The sequence below is a fragment of the Sinohyriopsis cumingii genome, chromosome 15, assembly GCF_028554795.1.
Source record: "Sinohyriopsis cumingii isolate HCF-2022 chromosome 15, ASM2855479v2, whole genome shotgun sequence".
NCBI classification, from domain to species: Eukaryota; Metazoa; Mollusca; class Bivalvia; order Unionida; family Unionidae; genus Sinohyriopsis; species Sinohyriopsis cumingii.
The window spans coordinates 39,208,691-39,233,929 of NC_142975.1; the positions used below are offsets into that span (position 1 = coordinate 39,208,691).

Below are 25,239 nucleotides of genomic sequence, written 5' to 3' on the forward strand. Positions count from 1 at the left end.
ATAAGACATCATATATCTATAAAAGGGCACAACCCAATGGTTCTATCCTGGGTGGTGCTCTCCCAGTGGCAGGAAAGCTTAAGGAAGAAAGGGCAGTGTTGGATGTTATTATATTTCTAGGTTCTGCTGTCTTAGTGGCAGGATTGCTAAAGGAAGAAAGGGCAGTGTTGAATCTTATTATACCCAAATGTGGTCGAAACTGAATGAAGAACTTTGAAAAAACTAAATTATGTAAAGAATATATGTTGGGTACACAAATAATGACAGCAGTCTCACTTCTTATCCTTTACAGGTACAAATTTTATTAGTAAAAACTAGCATCAACCCGTTTAACAAAATCTCTGATAACATTTTACAAAAATTAAAACATTTGTAGAAATATAAGAACAAGTGTTCAAGTTTCTTTATTCTTGTACATCTTTGCAGAAACAGAAAAAATGCAGCAAGATAAAAAAAACGATCAATGGCTCTCCAACTTCATTTCTAATTTCAACCTTGAATGAGAAACAGCGATTTTTTCAGCATTCAGAAGAAAACAAAACTACACTCAAAGGCAACAGCACATTGCAATGAAATACAGACTGATCCTCAACCTGATGGCAAAGCAGAAATTATACAGTTGGATATTGCAGGAGCAGAGACGTGTGCCATAATTATTGAGAATTCACCACCTGAGAATGAAAAAAAAATCGTGAAATTGTTGGAAATTTCATTAAATGTGAGCTGTCTTCAGCAGAATGTGAATGAGGGTTCAATCTTGAGAACAATGTAACGAATATAAGGGACTGATGATTTAATTTGTTTGCATGGGTTGGGTGTGTAAAAGATATGGAATTGCTGGACAGGAGGATTTTGAGTCAAAGCAAATGATTTTTTTTTAATGAAGGTCACTTGTCCAAGGCCTCTGTCTCAATCAAATTTGTGTACTAGAGCAATTGGACAATCGTAGACATCAGAAACTGGAGGAAAACTTTACACAAAATAATCTGAGATTCAGATAAAGGCACAAGTCAATTTAATGACTTTGTTTATTTCTTTCATATTTAAATTATTGCAATCTCTTCAAGAGTGTGTCAAAATATTAGCAAAAAATAGTACCATTTTGAGAACAAGGAATTGGAGGTTGGGCAGGTGGAATTGAATCAGAGTTAAGTGATTTTGTTTAAAGTAACTTGTCCTGGGCATGTAACAGAGAAAATATCATTTAAGGACTTATATATAGTAACAAATAGGGTCATTTTGGGCACATGGAATTGGAGTTAAGACTTGAAAGTTTTTTTAAATCACCAGCCCTGATGTTTCTTTAAGTACTATTAAATAGCAAGAAATAGTGCCCTTTTTGAGCATATAGAATTGGAGTCCGGGCTTCTGATTTTTTTTTAAAGTAACCAAACCTGGGCATATGCCTGAACAAAATTTCTTTGAGCATTGATAATATATACTTATTAGAATAACAGATTTATTAGAATTTAGTCTCTAGAGAAGTAACAGCAGTGCTAAAAAAATCCGATGATCCAAAACCTGGGACCCATCTGATTTCACATTGGGTCTGCCCTGTCTTCTATCGGGCTTGTAAAAAAATACATTTGTCAGCGAAAATTGTGATCACGCTGATGAAATGCAGAAATGAATTTTCAAGATGTTGACACACCTGTTATGATACAGCGCAAAGTGATTAAAATCAGCTCACCACTGTCATATGTGAAGTGTTGATCTGATGTTAATCAAATTATAGCACGGCATGTATTGCGAATGAAATGATTTGTACTCCCAAACCCCTAACACGGTTGTGTTTCAAGAGAACAATTTTCAGCAATCTTTGAAAAATGAAAAAATAACACCACTATCAATATATGCCGGATACATGTAGCATATATAAACAGTAAACAGTCATGATTGGAGCTGATGTAAAACTATCCTTATGGCAGGTTAAATACTGGTAATTAAAAGGCAAAGAGGTCAGGTCATGAAGTACCATTTCACATATTACTGAACTGTCTGACAATTGCTAGTGAGAATATGTTTGAAGACTGCAGTGGAAAGGCCTATTGTGCTAAGCTGCTCAGGACATGGAACAACCACTAGGTAAATCAAGAAGATGCTAGATGCATGTAAGAGAACAAGGCATTGTGTATCATTGCTTTGAATAAAAATGTTTAAGCCATATGCATTATAGGGTTTTGACAAGTTTGTGAACAGCAGCAATGTTTCTTTAAGTCTCCGTTTTAAGGATATTTTCTTAACACTTATGGCAAACTCATAAGAGCTGGCAGTTCTGCACTTGGAAACTAACACGATAATGAAAGCTGAAGTTGTTCATTTGATCTACTCTTATAAAGACCACATGTATATCACTGGGTGTTTCTGCCTCTGAATTCAGTATCTGTAAATATCAGCACATTTTGCCACCACTAAGCAGCTAGACAAAGTCTTTGAACTGGCTGCCCAGCTATTGCATCATGTTCTTCAGATGTACTCTTACAATGACAACATGTACATCTGGGGGTCATTAAGCCACAGAATTCTCTCATTATAACCATCAGCACAGCTAAAATGATCAATTGATCAACATAATTTCCCACTCAGCAGGTGGTTAAAGCAGAACTGGAAAACCTTTGAGTTTGCCATCCAGCTATCATGCACATACAGAGGACTACTGCGTAAGTAATCGTTTGTGTCCCAGATAAAAACAACTGCACCCATATATGCACAATTCAGCATTTCCAAGACCTTTGATGTAGCATGATGTCCCACACAGTCACATTATCATGACACCAGGCCGACCATTCCTAACACTAACCTCTTAATGCTGAGCGCCTAGTGAGGCAACTGTAAGTACCTTTGTCTATAAGTCTTTGGTATGACTTGGCCGGGGTTCAAACCCAGGAGCTGCCGCTCTAGCCACTAGGCCACAGGAGTGGTCATTTCTGGAAGACATTAGGTACAAATCTATAATATATGCTTACACAGTGACTGAGATTGTGTTTGTACCAGTAAGCTAACCATCAGGTGGAACAATTAGGGGTCAGATTCCTGGACACTTCAAATCATACTCTGCAATATATTTAACCTTCAACAAAGATGCCTGACGTTAATGAGAACACACGAGAGTTCAGTTCTAATAAGTAATGGCTAAGGTCTCGGAAACGCTTAATCACGCGTATTTGGATGCAATGTTTTATCCTGAATGCCGAAAAATGCTTAGGTGGGAGTCCTCCGTACGCATGTAATAGGTGGGCAGCAAAATTTAAAGCACACCCCCCCCCGTTTCAGCCACCTGCTTAGTGGGAAAATGTATTGATTAATTAGTTGTGCTGATATTTACAATGACAAAATTTAGTGGCTGAAATACAAATTGATGTACATGTTGCCATTATAGAGTACATCAAAAGAACATGATGCAATAGCTGGGCAGCAGGTTCAAAGGCTTTGACTGGCAGCTGGATGGGACAATGTATTGAAATTTACTGTGAGATGCAGAAAGACCCAGAGATGTACACGTGGTCATTTATAAGAGTACATCAAATAAACAAATTTATATTTTATTACTGTGTTAATTTCTGGGCATAGTGGAATAAGCAGTGCATGTGACCTTGGAATCAAGACATGTTGAGACTAAGACAAAATGCCCTTCGCAAATTTGGGTAAGTATTTTGGGGTTAAACGGCAAACTGACAAAGACTGTAATGAGATTCAGAAGAGTACTCAAGTTGCTAGAAATTACAGATCAGAAGGGACAGTAGCTAAGTGTAAGAAAGTGTCTGATGCCTAGCGTAGTGCTTGGAATAGGACATTCTTTGGACTGACAAAATTTAGTCTCACTCTGACGGACAAACACGAGCAATGTTGGTGTTATAAAGAATGTAGAAATTAAACTCAGTGGCAACCAAAATTCGCATATTTTGTTGGGAGGGAACTACAAAATCCGCTGGTGGGACTCTTATTTTTACCAAAAATGGGAGACATGGACTCCTAGTTTTAAAATCCTAGCAAGACATCTGAATGGTACTAAGCAACCCTAGCAATTTCTTACTAATTTAACAATCAAATATTTGTTTGCTTAAAGAAATATTTATTTTAATCAGACTAAATTACATACTTTCATGCCTATTTGATATCTGCTGTAATTTGTCAATTTATACTTGACTCACACTTGGTTGCTTAACCTTCCACCCAAACCCATAGTTATCAGAGTCTCAGAATGAATTTTCTAATCAAAACCATTTTTTAAAATATAATTTCTGAATCCGAATCCAACACAAATCAAAATTAGCAATCCAGCATTATTGTACAGTTGCCATAAGCATGTACCATGTATGGAAGAGCTCAAAAGTAGGATATCTTAGTCTTGGTCACAAAGACATTGCTTTCAATATGCATCTGAAATGTTAGACACAAGACAAACATCTTGGCGACCAACACTAAGGGAAGTCTCTGAAATGTTAGAAACATGACAAATATCTTGGTGGCCAAGACTAAGGGAAGTATCTGAAATGTTAGACATAAGACAAATATCTTGGTTGCCAAAATTAAGGGAAGTATCTGAAATGTTAGACATAAGACAATCATCTTGGCGACCAACACTAAGGGAAGTATGTGAAATGTTAGACACATGACAAATATCTTGGTGGCCAAAACTAAGGGAAGTATCTGAAATGTTAGACATAAGACAATCATCTTGGTGACCAACACTAAGGGAATCTATTATGCCATTTCATTTGTATAAATTGTATTATCTTCTGGCAGAACCCATAAATTATTAGAAAATTAATGAAACTGTTATACGTGCTGCACTATTACAACAATGACTATGAATTTAATGAGTGGAATGGATGACATTATGCTATACCAGGAAAGCACATAACTACAAAGACATAAGCACACACAAAATTAATGCAGGAATGGCAGCCCTCAGTGACCTTCCTGTTACAATCTGATCACAACTGAAAACTCTTTCAACCACCAAAGTTGCTGCTTTTTCAATGAATAGCCCAATTGAAAATTTAATCATTCTTGCTGATCTTATTGACCTTTTGATGCAAACAGAGCACATGCCTTCTGATGCTGACACGATCAAGATACACAACTCAGTACATAAATGCATATCTATTTCTCTGTCTCAGTATTTAAATTCTTAACTAAGTTTCCATGGAATACATTACAAATACACATAACTTTCTTCGCAGATTTATTTGGTGTTGCTTACTTTATCAATCAAAGGAAGTAGTGTCTCTTTTTGACAGAACAAATCAGTGTTGAAACGAGGTTTAAAAACTACAGCAGAGGTCAATATGTTTATTCAATCTATACATGTAGTATATCTAAAGACTAATTGTCAGCCAATTGCACTTAAGAGTATCATCTGATAAAACAAACATTGGTCAATCCCTGAGAAAACAAATGCCAAGTTCAACTGCAGGTCAGAATAAAAAGCATGCTCAGACTGACACAGTAAATTTTATGTGAAGGATATTTTGACTAAAAAGTTCTATTATTGCTCAAAAAATTCTGTAAAGCACAGTCCTATGTAATGTAACCTGGTCTGTAGGGTGTAGGCGCTGAAGTGCTGAGTTTGTGCGCAAGGATTGGGGACTGGCGACGAGCATCAAAGTGGTCATGTAGGCCCATGTGCTGAAAATCCCGTTCAAGTCCATGCTGAGTCATTCCTGTGGCAGACAGCTGACACTCTGTGACCTCAAATCTGCAATAAACACATGCAGTAAATGTATTAAGAAACATCTGATAGAACAATGCAATTCTTCTTGCAATAAAGAGTTGACATAATTCATCCGAATTACAAAATTTTAACATGTTCAAACAATCCTTATGGTCTCGCAAGATTAACAATCAATTTCCCATTGCTGCTACTGATTCTAATAATAAACTTGTCTCTAAGTAAATAACTAATAGTTATAAAATAACCTGAATTAAAGGTACAGCTCCTTTACAAGAAACTCACAGAACAAAGATTAAACTTCCAAAGTATAAACATATAAGTAGCCTGTAAATGGGATATATCTGCCAGTACACAACAATGTCTATGTTGTAATTATAGGTACCTGACTTTGTCTATTACATATGACCACTTGAATTTTATTGCTACATAGCACTCATATTCCAACTGCAAGCTGCATACAAGCTCAGACCTGTCAACCCTGATGAGTCAGTCTCAGTAAGGCAGTTGGTTTATTCCCCGTAAGTTTGACCAGTTTTCCGTAAGGTGAAACGAAAGATCATAAACTGATAAAGCTGGAAAATGCAATTAAAAGTTCGATATCTGGAACGTGTAGCAATGAATAACATTATGTTCAACTGAAAAGTACACGCAAACTTTTTTTTACATCTAGTACAATGCACAAATTTAAGTTCCAAAACCTATGCAGCTCAATGGCTTGTTGCTGTTTCTCAACTTAACGGAATTTCTGGAAATTCTTTTTCCATTTCGCATGACGATGACAATCATATTTCCTGCCATGAGTCATACTAGAACTGGCATGTGATGTCCAATAAACATAACTGTATCCATTCCAGCTTTTATTCACATGAATCTGAATATTCCTTTTCATTTTTCCTGTGTTGATTATTAACACTTTTCTAAAGGCTTATTTTTTCCCTTTTGCCTTAAACATACATCGCTTGCTGGACGACATTTTAAAAAAAATTATATGACCAACAGTTTGATCATGCAGATGCTTCACATGAACAAATATGAGCTTTGTTGTTGGGTTTAATGCCATTTTTCAGCACATGATAGGCTAACAAATATGTGCAGTTTAAAGCATCTGATGTGTTGCTGTAAAGTCAGTCAAGTTCTGGACCAATTTAACTAATTCTAATATGAGACCAGTATCCAAATCAAACACAGATGATAACATTTTCTGGATTTTTTGCCAATGATCATGTTTCTATAGTGTTTCTTTTATGCTGTAAGTCCGTAGTTTAAGGGCAATTTTCTTAAGACTTAGGGCAAAATTGTAAGAGTTGGCAGGTCTGCAACCTCAATCACAGTTACTGGACACATACTTTATATACCTCAATCACAAGTACAAGACACAAGCTTGAGACTACATTAATCACAGGTATTGGACACAAGCTTCATATTACCTTAATCACAGATACTAGACACAAGCTTTCTACTACCTTCATCACATGTACTGGACAACTCGATACTACCTCAATCACATGTACTAGACAAAAGCTTGATACTACCTCAATCACATATACTGGACAAAAGCTTGAGACTACCTCAATCACATGTACTGGACAAAAGCTTGATAGAACCTTAATCACAGGTAATGGACACAAGCTTGATATACCTTAATCACAGGTACCGGACACAAACTTGATATACCTTAATCACAGGTACTGGATGCAAACTTGATACTACAATATATGTAAACCTTAATCACAGGTACCAGACAGAAGCTTGACACTGTAATGGGTCAAAACCTTAATCACAGGTACCAGACACAAGCTTGACACTATAATGGGTCAAAACCTTAATCACAGGTAGAAGACCAAGCTTGAAACTACAATATATGTAAACCTTAATCACAGGTAGCAGACACAAGCTTGATACTGTAATGGGTCAAAACCTTAATCACAGGTACCAGACACAAGCTTGACACTGTAATGGGTCAAAACCTTAATCACAGGTAGCAGACCAAGCTTGACACTGTAATGGGTCAAAACCTTAATCACAGGTAGCAGACACAAGCTTGATACTGTAATGGGTCAAAACCTTAATCACAGGTAGCAGACCAAGCTTGATACTACAATATATGTAAACCTTAATCACAGGTAGCAGACACAAGCTTGACACTGTAATGGGTCAAAACCTTAATCACAGGTAGCAGACCAAGCTTGACACTGTAATGGGTCGAAACCTTAATCACAGGTAGCAGACCAAGCTTGACACTGTAATGGGTCAAAACCTTAATCACAGGTAGCAGACCAAACTTGACACTGTAATGGGTCAAAACCTTAATCACAGGTAGCAAACCAAGCTTGACACTGTAATGGGTCAAAACCTTAATCACAGGTACCAGACACAAGCTTGATACTGTAATGGGTCAAAACCTTAATCACAGGTAGCAGACCAAGCTTGATAACGCAATGGGTCAAAACCTTAATCACAGGTACCAGACACAAGCTTGACACTGTAATGGGTCAAAACCTTAATCACTGGTAGCAGACCAAGCTTGATACTGTAATGGGTCAAAACCTTAATCACAGGTACCAGACACAAGTTTGACACTGTAATGGGTCAAAACCTTAATCACAGGTAGAAGACCAAGCTTGAAACTACAATATATGTAAACCTTATTCACAGGTACCAGACACAAGCTTGACACTGTAATGGGTCAAAACCTTAATCACAGGTACCAGACCAAGCTTGATACTGTAATGGGTCAAAACCTTAATCACAGGTACCAGACACAAGCTTGACACTGTAATGGGTCAAAACCTTAATCACAGGTAGCAAACCAAGCTTGACACTGTAATGGGTCAAAACCTTAATCACAGGTAGCAGACCAAGCTTGACACTGTAATGGGCCAAACCCTTAATCACAGGTAGCAGACACAAGCTTGATACTGTAATGGGTCAAAACCTTAATCACAGGTAGCAAACCAAGCTTGATACTACAATATATGTAAACCTTAATCACAGGTAGCAGACACAAGCTTGACACTGTAATGGGTCAAAACCTTAATCACAGGTAGCAGACCAAGCTTGACACTGTAATGGGTCGAAACCTTAATCACAGGTAGCAGACCAAGCTTGACACTGTAATGGGTCAAAACCTTAATCACAGGTAGCAGACCAAGCTTGATACCGCAATGGGTCAAAACCTTAATCACAGGTACCAGACACAAGCTTGACACTGTAATGGGTCAAAACCTTAATCACAGTTAGAAGACCAATCTTGACACTGTAATGGGTCAAAACCTTAATCACAGGTACCAGACACAAGCTTGACACTGTAATGGGTCAAAACCTTAATCACAGGTAGCAGACACAAGCTTGATACTGTAATGGGTCAAAACCTTAATCACAGGTAGCAGACCAAGCTTGATAACGCAATGGGTCAAAACCTTAATCACAGGTACCAGACACAAGCTTGACACTGTAATGGGTCAAAACCTTAATCACAGGTAGCAGACCAAGCTTGACACTGTAATGGGTCGAAACCTTAATCACAGGTAGCAGACCAAGCTTGACACTGTAATGGGTCAAAACCTTAATCACAGGTACCAGACCAAGCTTGATACCGCAATGGGTCAAAACCTTAATCACAGGTACCAGACACAAGCTTGACACTGTAATGGGTCAAAACCTTAATCACAGTTAGAAGACCAAGCTTGACACTGTAATGGGTCAAAACCTTAATCACAGGTACCAGACACAAGCTTGACACTGTAATGGGTCAAAACCTTAATCACAGGTAGCAGACACAAGCTTGATACTGTAATGGGTCAAAACCTTAATCACAGGTAGCAGACCAAGCTTGATAACGCAATGGGTCAAAACCTTAATCACAGGTACCAGACACAAGCTTGACACTGTAATGGGTCAAAACCTTAATCACAGGTAGCAAACCAAGCTTGACACTGTAATGGGTCAAAACCTTAATCACAGGTACCAGACACAAGCTTGACACTATAATGGGTCAAAACCTTAATCACAGGTAGAAGACCAAGCTTGAAACTACAATATATGTAAACCTTATTCACAGGTACCAGACACAAGCTTGACACTGTAATGGGTCAAAACCTTAATCACAGGTACCAGACCAAGCTTGATACTGTAATGGGTCAAAACCTTAATCACAGGTAGCAGACACAAGCTTGACACTGTAATGGGTCAAAACTTAATCACAGGTAGCAGACACAAGCTTGATACTGTAATGGGTCAAAACCTTAATCACAGGTAGCAGACCAAGCTTGATACTACAATATATGTAAACCTTAATCACAGGTAGCAGACACAAGCTTGACACTGTAATGGGTCAAAACCTTAATCACAGGTAGCAGACCAAGCTTGACACTGTAATGGGTCAAAACCTTAATCACAGGTAGCAGACCAAGCTTGACACTGTTATGGGTCAAAACCTTAATCACAGGTAGCAGACCAAGTTTGATACCGCAATGGGTCAAAACCTTAATCACAGGTACCAGACACAAGCTTGACACTGTAATGGGTCAAAACCTTAATCACAGTTAGAAGACCAAGCTTGATACTACAATATATGTAAACCTTAATCACAGGTACCAGACACAAGCTTGACACTGTAATGGGTCAAAACCTTAATCACAGGTAGCAGACACAAGCTTGACACTGTAATGGGTCAAAACCTTAATCACAGGTAGCAGACACAAGCTTGATACTGTAATGGGTCAAAACCTTAATCACAGGTAGCAGACCAAGCTTGATAACACAATGGGTCAAAACCTTAATCACAGGTACCAGACACAAGCTTGACACTGTAATGGGTCAAAACCTTAATCACAGGTACCAGACACAAGCTTGACACTGTAATGGGTCAAAACCTTAATCACAGGTACCAGACACAAGCTTGACACTGTAATGGGTCATAACCTTAATCACAGGTACCAGACACAAGCTTGACACTGTAATGGGTCAAAACCTTAATCACAGGTACCAGACACAAGCCTGACACTGTAATGGGTCAAAACCTTAATCACAGGTACCAGACACAAGCCTGACACTGTAATGGGTCAAAACCTTAATCACAGGTACCAGACACAAGCTTGACACTGTAATGGGTCAAAACCTTAATCACAGGTACCAGACACAAGCTTGACACTGTAATGGGTCAAAACCTTAATCACAGGTACCAGACACAAGCTTGACACTGTAATGGGTCAAAACCTTAATCACAGGTACCAGACACAAGCTTGACACTGTAATGGGTCAAAACCTTAATCACAGGTACCAGACACAAGCTTGACACTGTAATGGGTCAAAACCTTAATCACAGGTACCAGACCAAGCTTGATACTATAATGGGTCAAAACCTTAATCACAGGACCAGACACAAGCTTGATACTATAATGGGTCAAAACCTTAATCACAGGTAGCAGACACAAGCTTGACACTGTAATGGGTCATAACCTTAATCACAGGTAGCAGACACAAGCTTGACACTGTAATGGGTCAAAACCTTAATCACAGGTAGCAGACCAAGTTTGATACTACAACAGGTCTTGAAATGAATGCTAAGCTGCTAATCCACAGTTAGCGACTTTACCAATGTATCAGTAAAACGCAGGCCATCACTAATCCATCAGTGCAGTAAAATAATTACTGCCAGCTGCAATCATGACAAAAATACATGCATGAATGTGTACATGGTACTTCATTCATTGATAGGCAAAAGAATCTTTCATAAATCACCCAGTAACCACACAAAGCAAGCTCCCTACTCATAATGGTAGAAGAAAACCTTGTAATCACACAATGCAAGCTCCCTACACATAATATCATTGGAATATCCTGTAATCGCACAATGCAAGCTCCCTACACATAATATCATTGGAATATCCTGTAATCATACAATGCAAGCTCCCTACACATAATATCATTGGAATACCCTGTAATCACACAATGCAAACTCCCTACACATAATATCATTGGAGTACCCAGTACTCACACAATGCAAGCTCCCTACACATAATAGCATTGGAATATCCTGTAATTGCACAATGCAAGCTCCCTACACATAACAGCACTGGAATACCCTGTAATCACACAATGCAAGCTCCCTACACATAATAGCATTGGAATACCCTGTAATCACACAATGCAAGCTCCCTACACATAATAGCATTGGAATATCCTGTAATCGCACAATGCAAGCTCCCTACACATAACAGCAATGGAATACCCTGTAATCACACAATGCAAGCTCCCTACACATAATATCATTGGAATATCCTGTAATCACACAATGCAAGCTGGCCTAAACAAAATAGCTGATAAATACTTGAAATCACCTTGTAATCACACAATTTATGCCTGCTACAGATAATAGCAGAGGAACAACCTTTAATCAAACAAAGCGAGACCCCTACAAAATATAGCTTGAGAAAAACTTGAAATCACCCATAAATCATACAATGCAAGCGCCAAACACATAACAGCACTGGAATACCCTGTAATCACACAATGCAAGCTCCCTACACATAATATCATTGGAATATCCTGTAATCACACAATGCAAGCTGGCCTAAACAAAATAGCTGATAAATACTTGAAATCACCTTGTAATCACACAACTTATGCCTGCTACAGATAATAGCAGAGGAACAATCTTTAATCAAACAAAGCAAGACCCCTACAAAAAATAGCTTGAGAAAAACTTGAAATCACCCATAAATCATACAATGCAAGCGCCAAACACATAAAAGCTGAGAAACACCCTGTAATAACAATGAAAGCTCACAGCTCACCACACAAAATAGCTCTCTATGTTTGTGATTTAGATTTTTAAGAATTTTTCAGTCATATCGCTACAATGTCTGCAGTGTCCTACCCAGTCACACTATCATGACACCAGGCAAACCATTCCTAACACTAACCTCAATGCTGAGTGCATAGTGATTCAGCTGTAAGTACCATTTTTCAAAGTCTTTTGGTATGGCTTGGCTGGGCTTTAAACCCACGACCTCCTGCATACAAGATGGGCACTCTAACCACTAGGCCAGTGAAGTGGTCCACAAACTACAACAGGAATATTTGAAATCATCCTGTAGTCACATAAAACTACATACACATAATAGCTGAGAAACACCCTGTAATCACACACAGCTACATACACATAATAGCTGAGAAGTACCCTATAAACACATGCAAGCTAACTACACACAATGGCAGAGGAACACCCTGTAAATACACAATGCAAGCTGCCTACATAAAATAGCACAGGAATACTTGAAATCACTCTGTAATGACACAAAGCTCCCTACAGATAATAGTGGAGAAACATCCTGCAATTAGACAAAGCAAGCTCCCTACAAATAACTGCAGATGAACACCCTATAATCACACAATGCAAGATGCCTACACATATTAGCTGAGAAATCATAATATCATCACACAAAGCAAGCTCCATACACATAACTGCAGCAGAATACTTGATATCCTATCACATTTACTCAACATGAGCCTGACAACAATGGATCAAAATCACAGTCGACATTACAATACGCCTAAATTTTAATGAAAGATATTGAATACAAACTTGATACTACAATAATTCTTCTTCTTATTGTTGTTGTTGTTGTGGGGTTTAACGCCATTTTTCAGCACATGATAGACTATACATGGCGGCCCGTATTAATGGTGGAGGAAGAACCCGGGAAAACCCCGGAAAGAACCACCGACCCATGAGAAGCTACTGAAAAGCTTTCTCACATACCCACATTGGCTGAATCCGAGACTCGAACTGCCAAAGACAGAGGTGAGATGGCAGTGTTCTGTAACGAAGAGTGCTTTAGACCACTCGGGGCTGCCTACAGTAAGTCTAGATTAATACCAGCAATAATTTAAGCGTAGCTATTGTGTAACTGAATTTGTCAGTTAGGTGGGTAGGCTGATCAAAAATAGAGAAAAATGGAATGTACTCAACATCTGAGGGTCTGATTTACAGAACATTGGTGTCTCTTGGGGCCACATGTTGTGCCACATTGACGGTGCCCAGAGGTAAATAAATGTCTGCATTAACTGTGCTAATGAGATGACAATGAAAGAGAAGGTAGTATGGGATCACCAAAATGCTGCTTTCATCAAGTCCTCAATGTAAAACAATTAAGGTAGGCCAATTAGGTAGCAATGACTCAAACCTCATGGACTTTTAGTTTCATAAAAGGATGTCTCTGTTGGTAAGAGACCGATAAGCTCATTTGATTGTGGTGACAATTAAACCATAAGATAGTGGAGGAAATAATCAACAGAGCACTGAACAGGAAGGAAAGGATATTTAGATAGAAACACATTGGGCATAAGATCCTATTTTGATCATCCCAGATTCAAGACTGGAGATCTCAATATTGCCAAGTTAAAATTCGCAGTTCACTAATGACAGACTTGGAGTCATGATTCCCATCAAACCAGACATAGCAGTGTCGAACAACAATGCTTCAATCTCCCTGTATCTATCTACTCACAGACATGAAAGTGAGTGAAAACGCTGTCTAAGTATGAGGCCCTGAAATGGTTCACAGTGGGTTTTGGTTAAAAACCATAAAACACAAGGTAGATTCCATCTGGTCATATGAGGAGGAGACAGGTCTCTGCACCTTAAAATACTTCATGATATTAGCAAGGTGCAAATCCTAACAAACTGCTGTGCCCCAAAAGTTGTAGTGTATTGAGGATGGCAGCTCTATATACCTTGATAGTGAATGTTAAACATCTTTTAGTCACAAAAAAAATTTAGCAGCAGAAGTTCCAGAGGGACAGCTTAGTATGCAAAATTTTCCTACCACCCCAAGCACAAGATTCCCTACCTTGCATGTAGCTCTCCTGGCCTGAATGACGCAACTGGCAACTCTCAGCCAAAAACCTGCTCTGGCTGATAGTTTGCTTGAGATATCAAGCATGAGGAGGGAGAATAAATGGGCTGTTATGTAGGAGGGTGCCTGAGTGTGTTGTAACAGATGATCCCTCCTGTGAGGTAGATAACTAGGGTGCCTGTGTTGTAACAGAAGATCCCTCCTGTGAGGTAGATAACTTGGTTGATATATCAACTGGTCTAGAATAATGCTGAACCATGATCAGGGTGTCACTGTGGGGCTATGAGAATGATGATCAGGGTGCCACTGTGGGGCTATGAGAATGATGATCAGGGTGCCACTGTGGGGCTATGAGAATGATGATCAGGGTGCCACTGTGGGGCTATAAGAATGATGATCAGGGTGCCACTGTGGGGCTATGAAAATGATGATCAGGGTGCCACTATGGCACTATGAGAATGATGATCAGGGTGCCACTGTGGGGCTATGAGAATGATGATCAGGGTGCCACTGTAGGGCTGTGAGAATGATATGGGCAGTTGAAGTTCTTATTTTCTGTAGAACTTATTTTGCATATGAAAATCACCTGCTTGTATGTAGTGTGTGCTACATACATCCCAATGTCTTCCTACCAGGTGAATAATGATTCACTCATGAGGAATTTTCTGTCTTTTATTAAAAAGGATGAATCAAAGTAAAATAAAATGGTTAAATAGAGAAAAACACTGAAATGAGTTTAATCAACTGTTTAACAAATGGAATTATGACTTACCATTAATTAAGGTAGGGCCTATGTTAGGTTGTAGCTTAACCCACATGACTTACCCATAGCCAACTATATTTTGAAAATAAGGGGAGGGGGTATCCTAATCCCTAAAGGATGAGATACAATGTGATAACTTAATAGGTCCTTTGAGAACCAATTTCTGAAAGGGAGAGGGGTTTACAGGCATGTAATTATAGAGCAGATACATGTACTGCTAAGATAATCCCTGCTGAAGGAAGACCGTATTAAAGTGAAGCAATAGGTCTCTGGTCACCTATTTGACACAAACCCATTAGCATGGTTTCCTTGAAAAAAAGACTGTTTTGTCCATGGTCATGTGAGTGGACAGTATATTATTGACAATTCCTCACTCTGGGAGGATGTCTTCGCATCAAATAGATGAGATCATTCACTACAAAGAAGTAAAAAGTTAGCAGTAGTGACAGGTAAGTTACTGTGCTGCTATTAAAACATTTTCACGTTAAAGATACTTTGATAATTACACTATATTTTAATCCATTTAGTTCAAAGCACTGGCAGTTGCTAATTCATTTGTGCTTTCTGGCACACCCCTTGTCGACAGTAATGTTGATATAAACTAGTTACAAAACTGGCGACTATTGTTCTTAATGATTTATACAGAAGTTAGAACATACCAAAGCCTCTCTGAGTGCAGGTTTTTTTCTTTTCCAGCTTTGATGTAGAAACATGATGATTTTTATCAGCATCCAGGAAACAAACTGTTGTATTGGACTGGGAAAAACATTTTTATTATTTCAGAAGAACAATATTATCTGAGGCAAATCAACACAGGAAATTCATCAATCTGACACATTTTTTTTCTGTAATTAAAGTAAAGTAATTTCAACAATGTGTCAACATAATAAAAATTAACTGCCCTCTCCAGTAAGTAGACTGAAACAGGGCAAGTTATTATATTTATTACTTTTTTTTAAAGTCACTTACACTGGGAATGTGTCAAAAAAGAAATTCTTTGAACTCTAAAAGTATACATTTAATTATCTGATTATATTTGATTAAATAGGTGAAGATTTCAATCTGCTATTTTATGTAAATTTCGATGTTATTTTATGTCAATTTACTTAAGCGCAAATTATATCTAGGATATTTCATTGTTATAGTAGTTATTATAAGCTATTAAGCAAATTTAGAGAATTATTTAAAGAGAAAATGTGTCGGCTGCAAAATACAATTTTATTTGTCAAAAATAATAGATGTCATCAATTTCTAGGTCAATACAAATATTTTCCAGTATCAGCAACAAGTTGAGAGAAACTAGCTGAAACATAATAAAGTTATAGGCCTAATTCCTGTAGAAACAGCCTAGTAAAGTTTTGCAAACATAATTATCTTTCCATTTTATTTGTTTGTCTTGTCTATGTTTTGTATTTGCCTTTGAAAAAGACTCATTCAAGAGTCGAAAGCGCTCAGGCTAGTTAGATACTAGTTTGGCATTATCTTAATCAATCCCTGATACATGTAATCCCTTGCTGGATCCAGTACACTTGAAAGGATTATTATTCGCCATATATATATATATATATATATATATATATACATACTTATATATACACAATGCTGTTGGGCATTTCTGCACACCTAAGGTTTTTGTCTCCAATACTAAAGCAAAACGCTTACTGAGTTTGACCGATTGATGAAAATAAAATACTGAAATGCTTTCCATTTGAAAAGAGGAAACTGTCACCAGAATATTCTGTTCAAAACAATATTAATTTTGGATGCACAGGATAGCACCCCCTTTTTTCATGACTCGTGATATGTTTGCCTATCGTAAGCAAAGCTTTGAAAAGATGCAATGTTTATCCATCGAGCTATAGAAATGAAATGCATTACTTTTGACTGTTTCTGTCAGCATTTGAGTCAAGTAATTAGGTCAGGTTTATAGCTAGTTTTACAAAATTCAAAGTAACATAGCTACGATGTCGTAGCCTCAACTTGATTTGTTGTGGTTGAGGCTACGAACTGATCCCATATCATGTAATGGAGCAAAAAAAAATCATCACTAAAGTCAGAAAAACAAACAGTGTAGAAATCAACTACATAAGTATAATCATGTTGTGAATGAAGTCTGGCTTATTTTGAATTTATTAAGCCCTTACACGATAAAATAAATTGGCATGGTTCCTCTAACCTTATCCTGTCCGCCATGACAGATAACGCGAGACTCTCGCCGTGACCCCTTTTCTACGTAAGGCTTGCCAGACAATATTTTGGATATTCTATGCCATATTATTATCAATCAAGTTAGAATAATCGTTTCTTGGTTGAAATATGAAAGTTGCTGATAAGCAGTATTTACTTTTGATGCAATAAATTTCTGACCCAAACGGCGCCAAATGTTTACTATGATTTGTTTACATTTCCAAATAAGGCTTCAATGTCCTTATATGGCACACAAACAAGCGAGGCTGAGAACGGAAGTAATCATTATTTGAAATAATATGGCGGATGATCTAAACGAAAATATCGGCTAAAAAAGGTAAACGAGATTTTACAACTATTTCTACAATGATTTTCGATACTTCTGGTATTAAATAAGAGGTCTACTCAATTTATTGGATAATATGCATGGAATATGTTTAAAGTGTTATTATTAGGCTAAAAGAGGGCCGGGTGTGAATCACACCCGGCTTGCTCCATTAACATGTATATGCTCATGTTAGTACCCTGTCCACGAGGTACGAGTAAGGGTACTAAAATTAGTATTAAAAGTAACAATGCCAATAAATGGCAAGAGATATTACTAAACCGATCTTGTAAAAAAATAAGTAAAGTTCAACATTTTATAAAAAATAAGCTATTATGGGGAAGAGAAACAACAATGAATTGGATGTAATGTGTTAACGTCTAGTGTATGGGGAAGAATCACTAAAGAATTTATAAACAGACTATACGCCAGAGAATTTCTTGTGACTGCCATTCTAACAGCAAGTTGACATGGGTAGCAGATGATTTTGTATGTGTTGTACAACTTCTTGCAAAATTGGAAACTTGGATTAAGATGCAGAATTTTATAAGATATTCATGTCATCTTTTATATAGTGCATTTATTTGTATGATTATAAAAGATCCATAGTAAATAGGAATTTCTGGGTTGCAAGTTCAAGGTCATGGAGTGGGTCTTCATGATGACATTTAGAAATCACATTTTAATATGCATTTCAAGTCAAAATGTGGGATATTTTTGTACAGTTTATGAATATCACTTTCTTAATTAAAGTATGGTTATCCTTTCTTGATACAAAATGGAGTTTTGATCCAAAATAACATGTAATCCAATGTTTACAGAAATGATATATTGTTGCACAGAATTACCTGATGCGCAGTACTTGCCTGACATGGCGGTGTGTATATATATATATATATATATATATATATATATATATATATATATATATATATATATATATATATGTGTATATATATATATATATATATATATATATATATATATATATATATATATATATATATATATATATATATACTGGGCATGTATGGTTTAATACACAATATAAAGTTGCTACATTTGGGCTGCATATTTAAAATGATATCACAATGGCACGTTTTCCATCTTTATGATAGGGTAGTCCCTCTGGCCTTCCTTCCATCAGAACATTGAACATATCCGAAACGGGGTGGGAAATCTCGAACAATACTTTTACAACAAATTTCTTGTAATGTAAGTGATTATGAGGGCTTTATACTCATCTGGTGCTTGAACATGTCTGTCAAGTTTGCGTCACGTACACATTTTCCACTGGAGACGAAACTAGCACTAAAGTCAGCCATGTGGATTCATTTGACAGTTCCAGCCTGTTATGCTCGAACCACCTTCTCACAGAATCTCACACCCCACCCCCTTGATAAAGTATAAAATTTCGTTGTTATACCCATTTTTGACCCTCCACAACATGATATATTCCAATTTCTATATCTGATGTACCTGATATATTGATGGTATATTCTGTTTTCCCTGGAGAGTCTGCGTTTTCAAAACAAATTATGTTGTATGGCCGATCCGGTATATACACAGGAAACCATTCGTCTATCCATAAAAGGAAGTACCGTTGTAGCTACGTCACTTCCTATCTATTAGTCAATCCTGACCTCCGACCAAAGAATTCTAGAATGTGAAACTGTACACGCCTTCAATTATGTAACTCTACTATACCTTATAAATTGTTCACCGTTAGCTGTTATTTAGTACGTTAGAACTGGCAATTTATACGTAAAAAAATAAAAATAAATGATAAGACAACTAGGATATAATTTGACTGAGACTGCCGTCCCTACATCTAAATCAATAGCATACACACAAAAACACAGATAGCACACACGGGACTTAAGGGATCTTTGGCACAGATTAACAAAAAAAAAAAAAAAAAAAAAGGGGAAGAAACTCCGACACCGGAGACAAAGTCCACAATCGGACGAACAACCCTTTAGATAACACATGGGGAAAAAAATAATACCCCGACAAAATATTTAGTAGTTAACTAAATTTTTGATCGAAATTCTTTTGTTAAAATAAGACAAACATACCTACCTTTGGGGGCAACATACACACATAAAACACCTTTTATTTTTTGGGGAAAATTGGGGGGTGGGGGCATATGTCTGGTGCCCCTGCCCCTCCAGCAGCAGAGAGACTGAGCCCACCAACTGTTTCGTCCAACAGGACCATCTATCAAAAACATTTCTGATAGAAGGTCTTATTTCACAAAAATAACCCTTCTAGCCAGAAACTATGATGACTAAATCCTCTTTTCTGGCTAACGGGGTTATTTCGACAGCGATAACTCGCTATAAAAAAAAAAGGTTCTTGACCGGGGTGACGTCGACGAAACACTTTGTGGCTCAGTCTCTCTGCTGCTATCATGTAAAATATTTTAGGATTTCTGTTGTGAATTAAAAATTTAAGTTAACAATAATGGCCAACATTGGAGAATCACATTCTGCTAGACTAGCTCGAGAGCGACTAGAAGCAATAAAAAAATTACTTCCTGTTCGTGATAGTGTCAGAGAAAAATTACAAGCACGGCAGCTAGCACAAGTTGAATTTGCAACAGGTGTAGAAGAATTATTTAAACCCGTTACAACAGCCACTGAAAAAGCTGCGGTGGTCACTGAGCGAGCTTTACTGGGACAACCCAAGACTTTTGAAGATGTGGCGGATGTTGCGGAACGGAGACGAATGCTGCGAGAACAAGAAGAACAACGAAAACAAGGTAATCTTCCAACGATAAAACAAACTGCTACGCGGACTGAAAAGATTGCTAGAAGAACCAAACAAATAAAAAAGATTTTACGAGATCCAACAACTCAACCTCCATCCGCCGTCGGAGAAATACTTGAAGGTATTGGGGAAATTCGTACTGAACTCGCGTCCAAACCAATAACGGAAAATACTGGACTGATTGCAAAATTTAGAGAAGGGTTTGTTGAAGATATCAGAAAAACTCCAAGAGAAGAACTGCCCAGAAAAATATTAATTGGTATATTTAATAAATCTAGTATCTTAAAACCCGGTTTTGAAACCGTGAATGATGATAATTTTATTAAATGGATATATCGTATATATAAAAACAAAAAACAAGCCAGAGACGATGATTTAGAATACAGAGGTCTCCTTGAAGAAGTAAAAGAAGTTTATAACGAACAGGTAAAACAACTAGAATTCTCCCAGCAGAAACCTTCTGCACCTTTACAACAACAACGGCGGAGGATAAAAGATACTGACCTAGTCCCGTTAAGTGAATATGAGGTTGCATCTGAACAAAGTCCACGTGGTCAAAAATCCAAGCCAACTAGGTCGCCGATAATTGGTTTAACAACATCTCCTGAAAGTTTACCGCAAGACGTTTTAGCCCCAAGAATTGTAGAACAACAATCAAAAACCGGATCTGGTTTAGCTGTTTGTCCTGATAATGTTCTCAATGATGTATCACGGCTAGAAGTTCTCATCGGAGGAAAACGAGCTGGAAATAACTCTCCGGAAATAATTAATGAAGCGGCTGATATCTGTCAGCGACTATTTCGCGGCGGCATCATGGATACTCACATCTATCGAGAACTTATTGATGAACTCGTGGACAGCGATTGAAAGTCGCCGCGATTGAAAGTCGATTAGAGAAATAACTAATTAAATAAAATGATCATACATGACTCTCATCATATGACCCGACGAGAGAGAGTGGTAAATTCGCGATATCCTGTTTACAGTGCATATTATGGAGATGGACTTGGAAATGTTATTCAAGGATTGTTTACAAGAATAGCTCCAAAGGCGGGACCAATTGCAAAACAATTATCGTCAAAAGCTATTGATGTTATCAAAGACAAAGCTTCTGGTGTAATCGGTGATGCTGCCGGCAAAGTGTTCACGGCGATCAAGGACAGACTAGCACGATTAATACGCAGAAAGCCTCCGCCGGTAAAATTACCAAGCACTGCGGATATGCCTGCGAATGTTAGCAAAATAATAAATGAAACTGCAAATCAAAAACTAGCGTCGCTGATACCTTCCAAAGAAATAGAAAAAAATATAGCTTCAAGTTTAGTAGCGGGAAGTGGTCTTCGTTTTAGATAATAATGTATTACAATAAGATGTTTCAGCGCATATCCAACGTAGCACTTGATATGGATAAACCAGTCAGAAAGGATGAATCCTTGAGCGATTATCAATATTATTCTTATGATGCAAAAACACCTAACATGAAGGGGAGAACTGAGTTTCAAATTCATGACACAAGTAGATATTTTCTGCCTTGTGAGGCTTTTATTGAAGTCACAGGTAGAATCTTAAAAGAGGATGGTACTGGATACGGAATAGGCGATCGTGTTGGTTTTGTTAATAATGGTGTGATGGCGTTATTTAGCAAAGCCACATACTCGATTGATGGAAAAGATATTGAGTCGTGTTTGGATAATATTGATGTTGCCACGACAATACTTGGTCTTGCAAGATATTCTGATGATTACACAAGATCAGCTGGTCCAAAATTGATGTTTGTAAAGGACACATCTGATCATCCCGAAAATAGAAATGTAACGATGAACGCGGCCGGGGATGCAGTTGCAGCCATGAACGAAAATTTCAACTTGGGTTTTGCCGCGCGTCGGGCAATGCTGAGCGGCGACGAAGAGTTTTCCTGTGCAATTTCGTTATCTCATATTTTTGGATTTTGCAGAAATGTCCGAAAGGTTATATTTGGTGCCAAACACACAGTAACGCTTGTCAGAAAAAACTCTGATAATGATGCAATATGGCGAGCTGGTGGAGTTGATCCTGGTCAAGCAGAGTTAAGAAAACTATCTCTGTGGATGCCAACAATGACTCCATCAATCGCTGAAGAACAAAAATTACTTTCTTTTATGGATCAAAGCGGAAAATCGTTGTTATCATGGTTAGCAATGACAACAGATAGTACTTCTATCAACGCTCCTGGACTGTTCACGTGGCAATTGGGATCACAACAGGGAGTATCAGCAGCGCGACATATATTTATCGCGTTTCAGGCAAATTCTAGAATAAATAACCAGGAAGCAAATCCAATGATATTTGACACACTTGGAGTTTCTGAAGTTTCATTAAGAATAAACGGACATCAAGAACCCGCTGAGGATATCAATCTAAATTTTGAACAAAATGATGTTGCACGGGCATATTATCGATTGATGTCCTATGATGGGCGTGATCAAAACGTTGACACTGGGCTGCAGATATCTCAGCGTGATTTTACAACGTTGTATCCGATCTATTACTTTTCGTTGGAACATTTGGATTTATTCAGAAAATCTGTCGTTGATATAGTTATTCGGGCTCGCCTGGCTCGAGTACCAGCTGCGGTACCACCACTTCCTGGAGGTGCTAGAGCAATCGCGGTCATACTTTCCGATAAAGCAATGTTACTTGAAGGTGCTGGCGGCCGAATGAGAGTCATTGATGCACCAGTGGAAAACCTGTAGGTTTTCCAAAAGCGCAATTAGATCAACATCATATTAAATAAAATGTCATACAGTCATGTTAATGTGTCACTGACTCCTGGTCAGGTGAAGAAATTACAATCGAAAAACGCGAGCACATGTGGGACATCAATAACACTAAAACACAATCAGCTAGCGGGCGGTCCAAACAAACTGTCATTGACTAAAACCCAACAAAAACATTTCAATAAAGCGAAGCAATCAACGACTGGAGTTCGACTTGATCTCTCTCCGGCCGCGGTCAAAGATATGGTTAAAACCGGCAGTATATTTCCTCTTCTCGCCGCGATACCAGCACTGATAGCTGCTGCTGCTCCCGCAGTCGCAAAGGCAGCCGCGTTAGGAGCTGTTGGAACCGCAGCTGGAATGGCACTAAAGAAAGCCACCGGGAAAGGATACAAAAAAAGGGATCCGGTCTAAGACTACCGGGAACTCCGGCGTCATGGTACCCAAAAAGGTTTTGAAAACACTTCCAGCAAGCAATTTTGATTTACTTAATGCTGCTAAACAATTACGCATAAAATCCTTCAGAGGTGTATTTATGCGAGATGAATTACCAGCAACACCGAATAATCCAGAAACAGGAATTATTAAACAAGGAAGGCCCTGGAACTCACTGGGTTGCTTACCCGATCGATCCACGCGGAATTATCTATTTCGATTCGTACAGGCTAGCACCGCCAGTTGAATTTCTCAGGTACGTCCAAAGATTTTCAATTCCAGTTTGGCAGTCAACGTTACCAACACAAACACTAACCGATCCTCCGATATGTGGTCGGCAGGTATTGAATGTTCTTGATGCGATCTCGAAATCAGCGATTCCTCCTCACAAAGTCGTGCACGAATACACGTTGAAAAATCATCAATGATTTCCAAATTTAAACAACCCCATAACAGATAATGGTTGATATTTACGGAAGATCAAGCAGATCCAAGGAGCGCCGCGAAGACGTCGATTTATCGAAGTATGCGACCAAAGATGAAATTGATGATCTTTTAAATCTGACCGGGATAGACCCAGATGAGGTTGTTATTTTTCAGGACAGGCACGGCAAGCTAAGAACCAGTAACATTAAGTGGAATGACATAATTCGCAGGGTTATTGGAGCTGTCACGGACAACATCGTTGTATTCACTGACAGCGGCAGAATCAGAGATTCGTCGATATCAATTGCGATGCTGCGAGATGATGCACGAAAAGTCGCCCGGGAACGTATAGCGAAAACCGGTGATACAATGACAGGTGAACTCAGCATGAACGGCAACAAAATAACCGTTCTAAAAAATCCGGAAGGTCCCGAAGATGCCGCAAACAAACAATACGTAGACACCGTTGATGGTAAACTAGCCACGTTGCGGGCAGAGTATGATGTTCACGTGACTGCGTTTACAAGATTTCGAAGAAACGCTCAAAAAACTGGAGAGACCGTAGATAAGTTCTTTGGGACTCCTTTAGTCGTCGACGTGAAACTCGTTGATATCAAGACCGACATTGACACGATCAAACAAACACACCAAGATATCGTATCGGGTATTCCTGATATCGTTAACAAAACATGTCTGATTAAAGTCCCCACTGGAGTTACCCCCGGGCATATCACCAACATCGTATTCACGGTATCATCGGGATTCGCAACATGGTCCCGACAAAATAATACTATCAAATACACAGCAACAGCCACTGGCGTGTACAGATTGTCTGTGTTTTCAGCCGCTAAATTTGAAATCTTCACAACGTTTCCCTGGAGACATTCCACCGATAAGTATTCCGGGGTTGTAACTGTAATACTAAACAGCTGAACCGAAGAAATATTTATACTTGAAGCCGCAGACAAGAAATTAACCGCAACATCTTACTGGTGGTGTTTGGAATTCGTCGCAGAAACACCTCAATTGGTTACGTA

The 25,239-nt window shown here is 38.3% G+C and overlaps 1 protein-coding gene across 2 annotated transcripts in view; it reads right to left on the minus strand.

Annotated features, from left to right (window-relative positions):
* The window catches only part of LOC149781651 (lipoma-preferred partner homolog), a 54,541-nt gene extending 34,840 nt beyond the window's left edge, over positions 1 to 19,701 (minus strand). The window contains exons 1-2 of one of the 2 annotated variants that reach the window (XM_089935727.1): positions 19,293 to 19,701; positions 5,538 to 5,701 (exon numbers count right to left, since the gene is read on the minus strand). In XM_089935727.1, the coding sequence (XP_089791853.1) occupies positions 5,538 to 5,664 (127 nt within the window). In that variant the 5' untranslated portion in view covers positions 5,665 to 5,701; positions 19,293 to 19,701. The remainder of the gene's footprint in view (positions 1 to 5,537; positions 5,702 to 19,292) is intronic. The other variant, XM_089935726.1, reaches the window with a different exon arrangement.
* Positions 19,702 to 25,239: the final 5,538 nt, after the last annotated feature.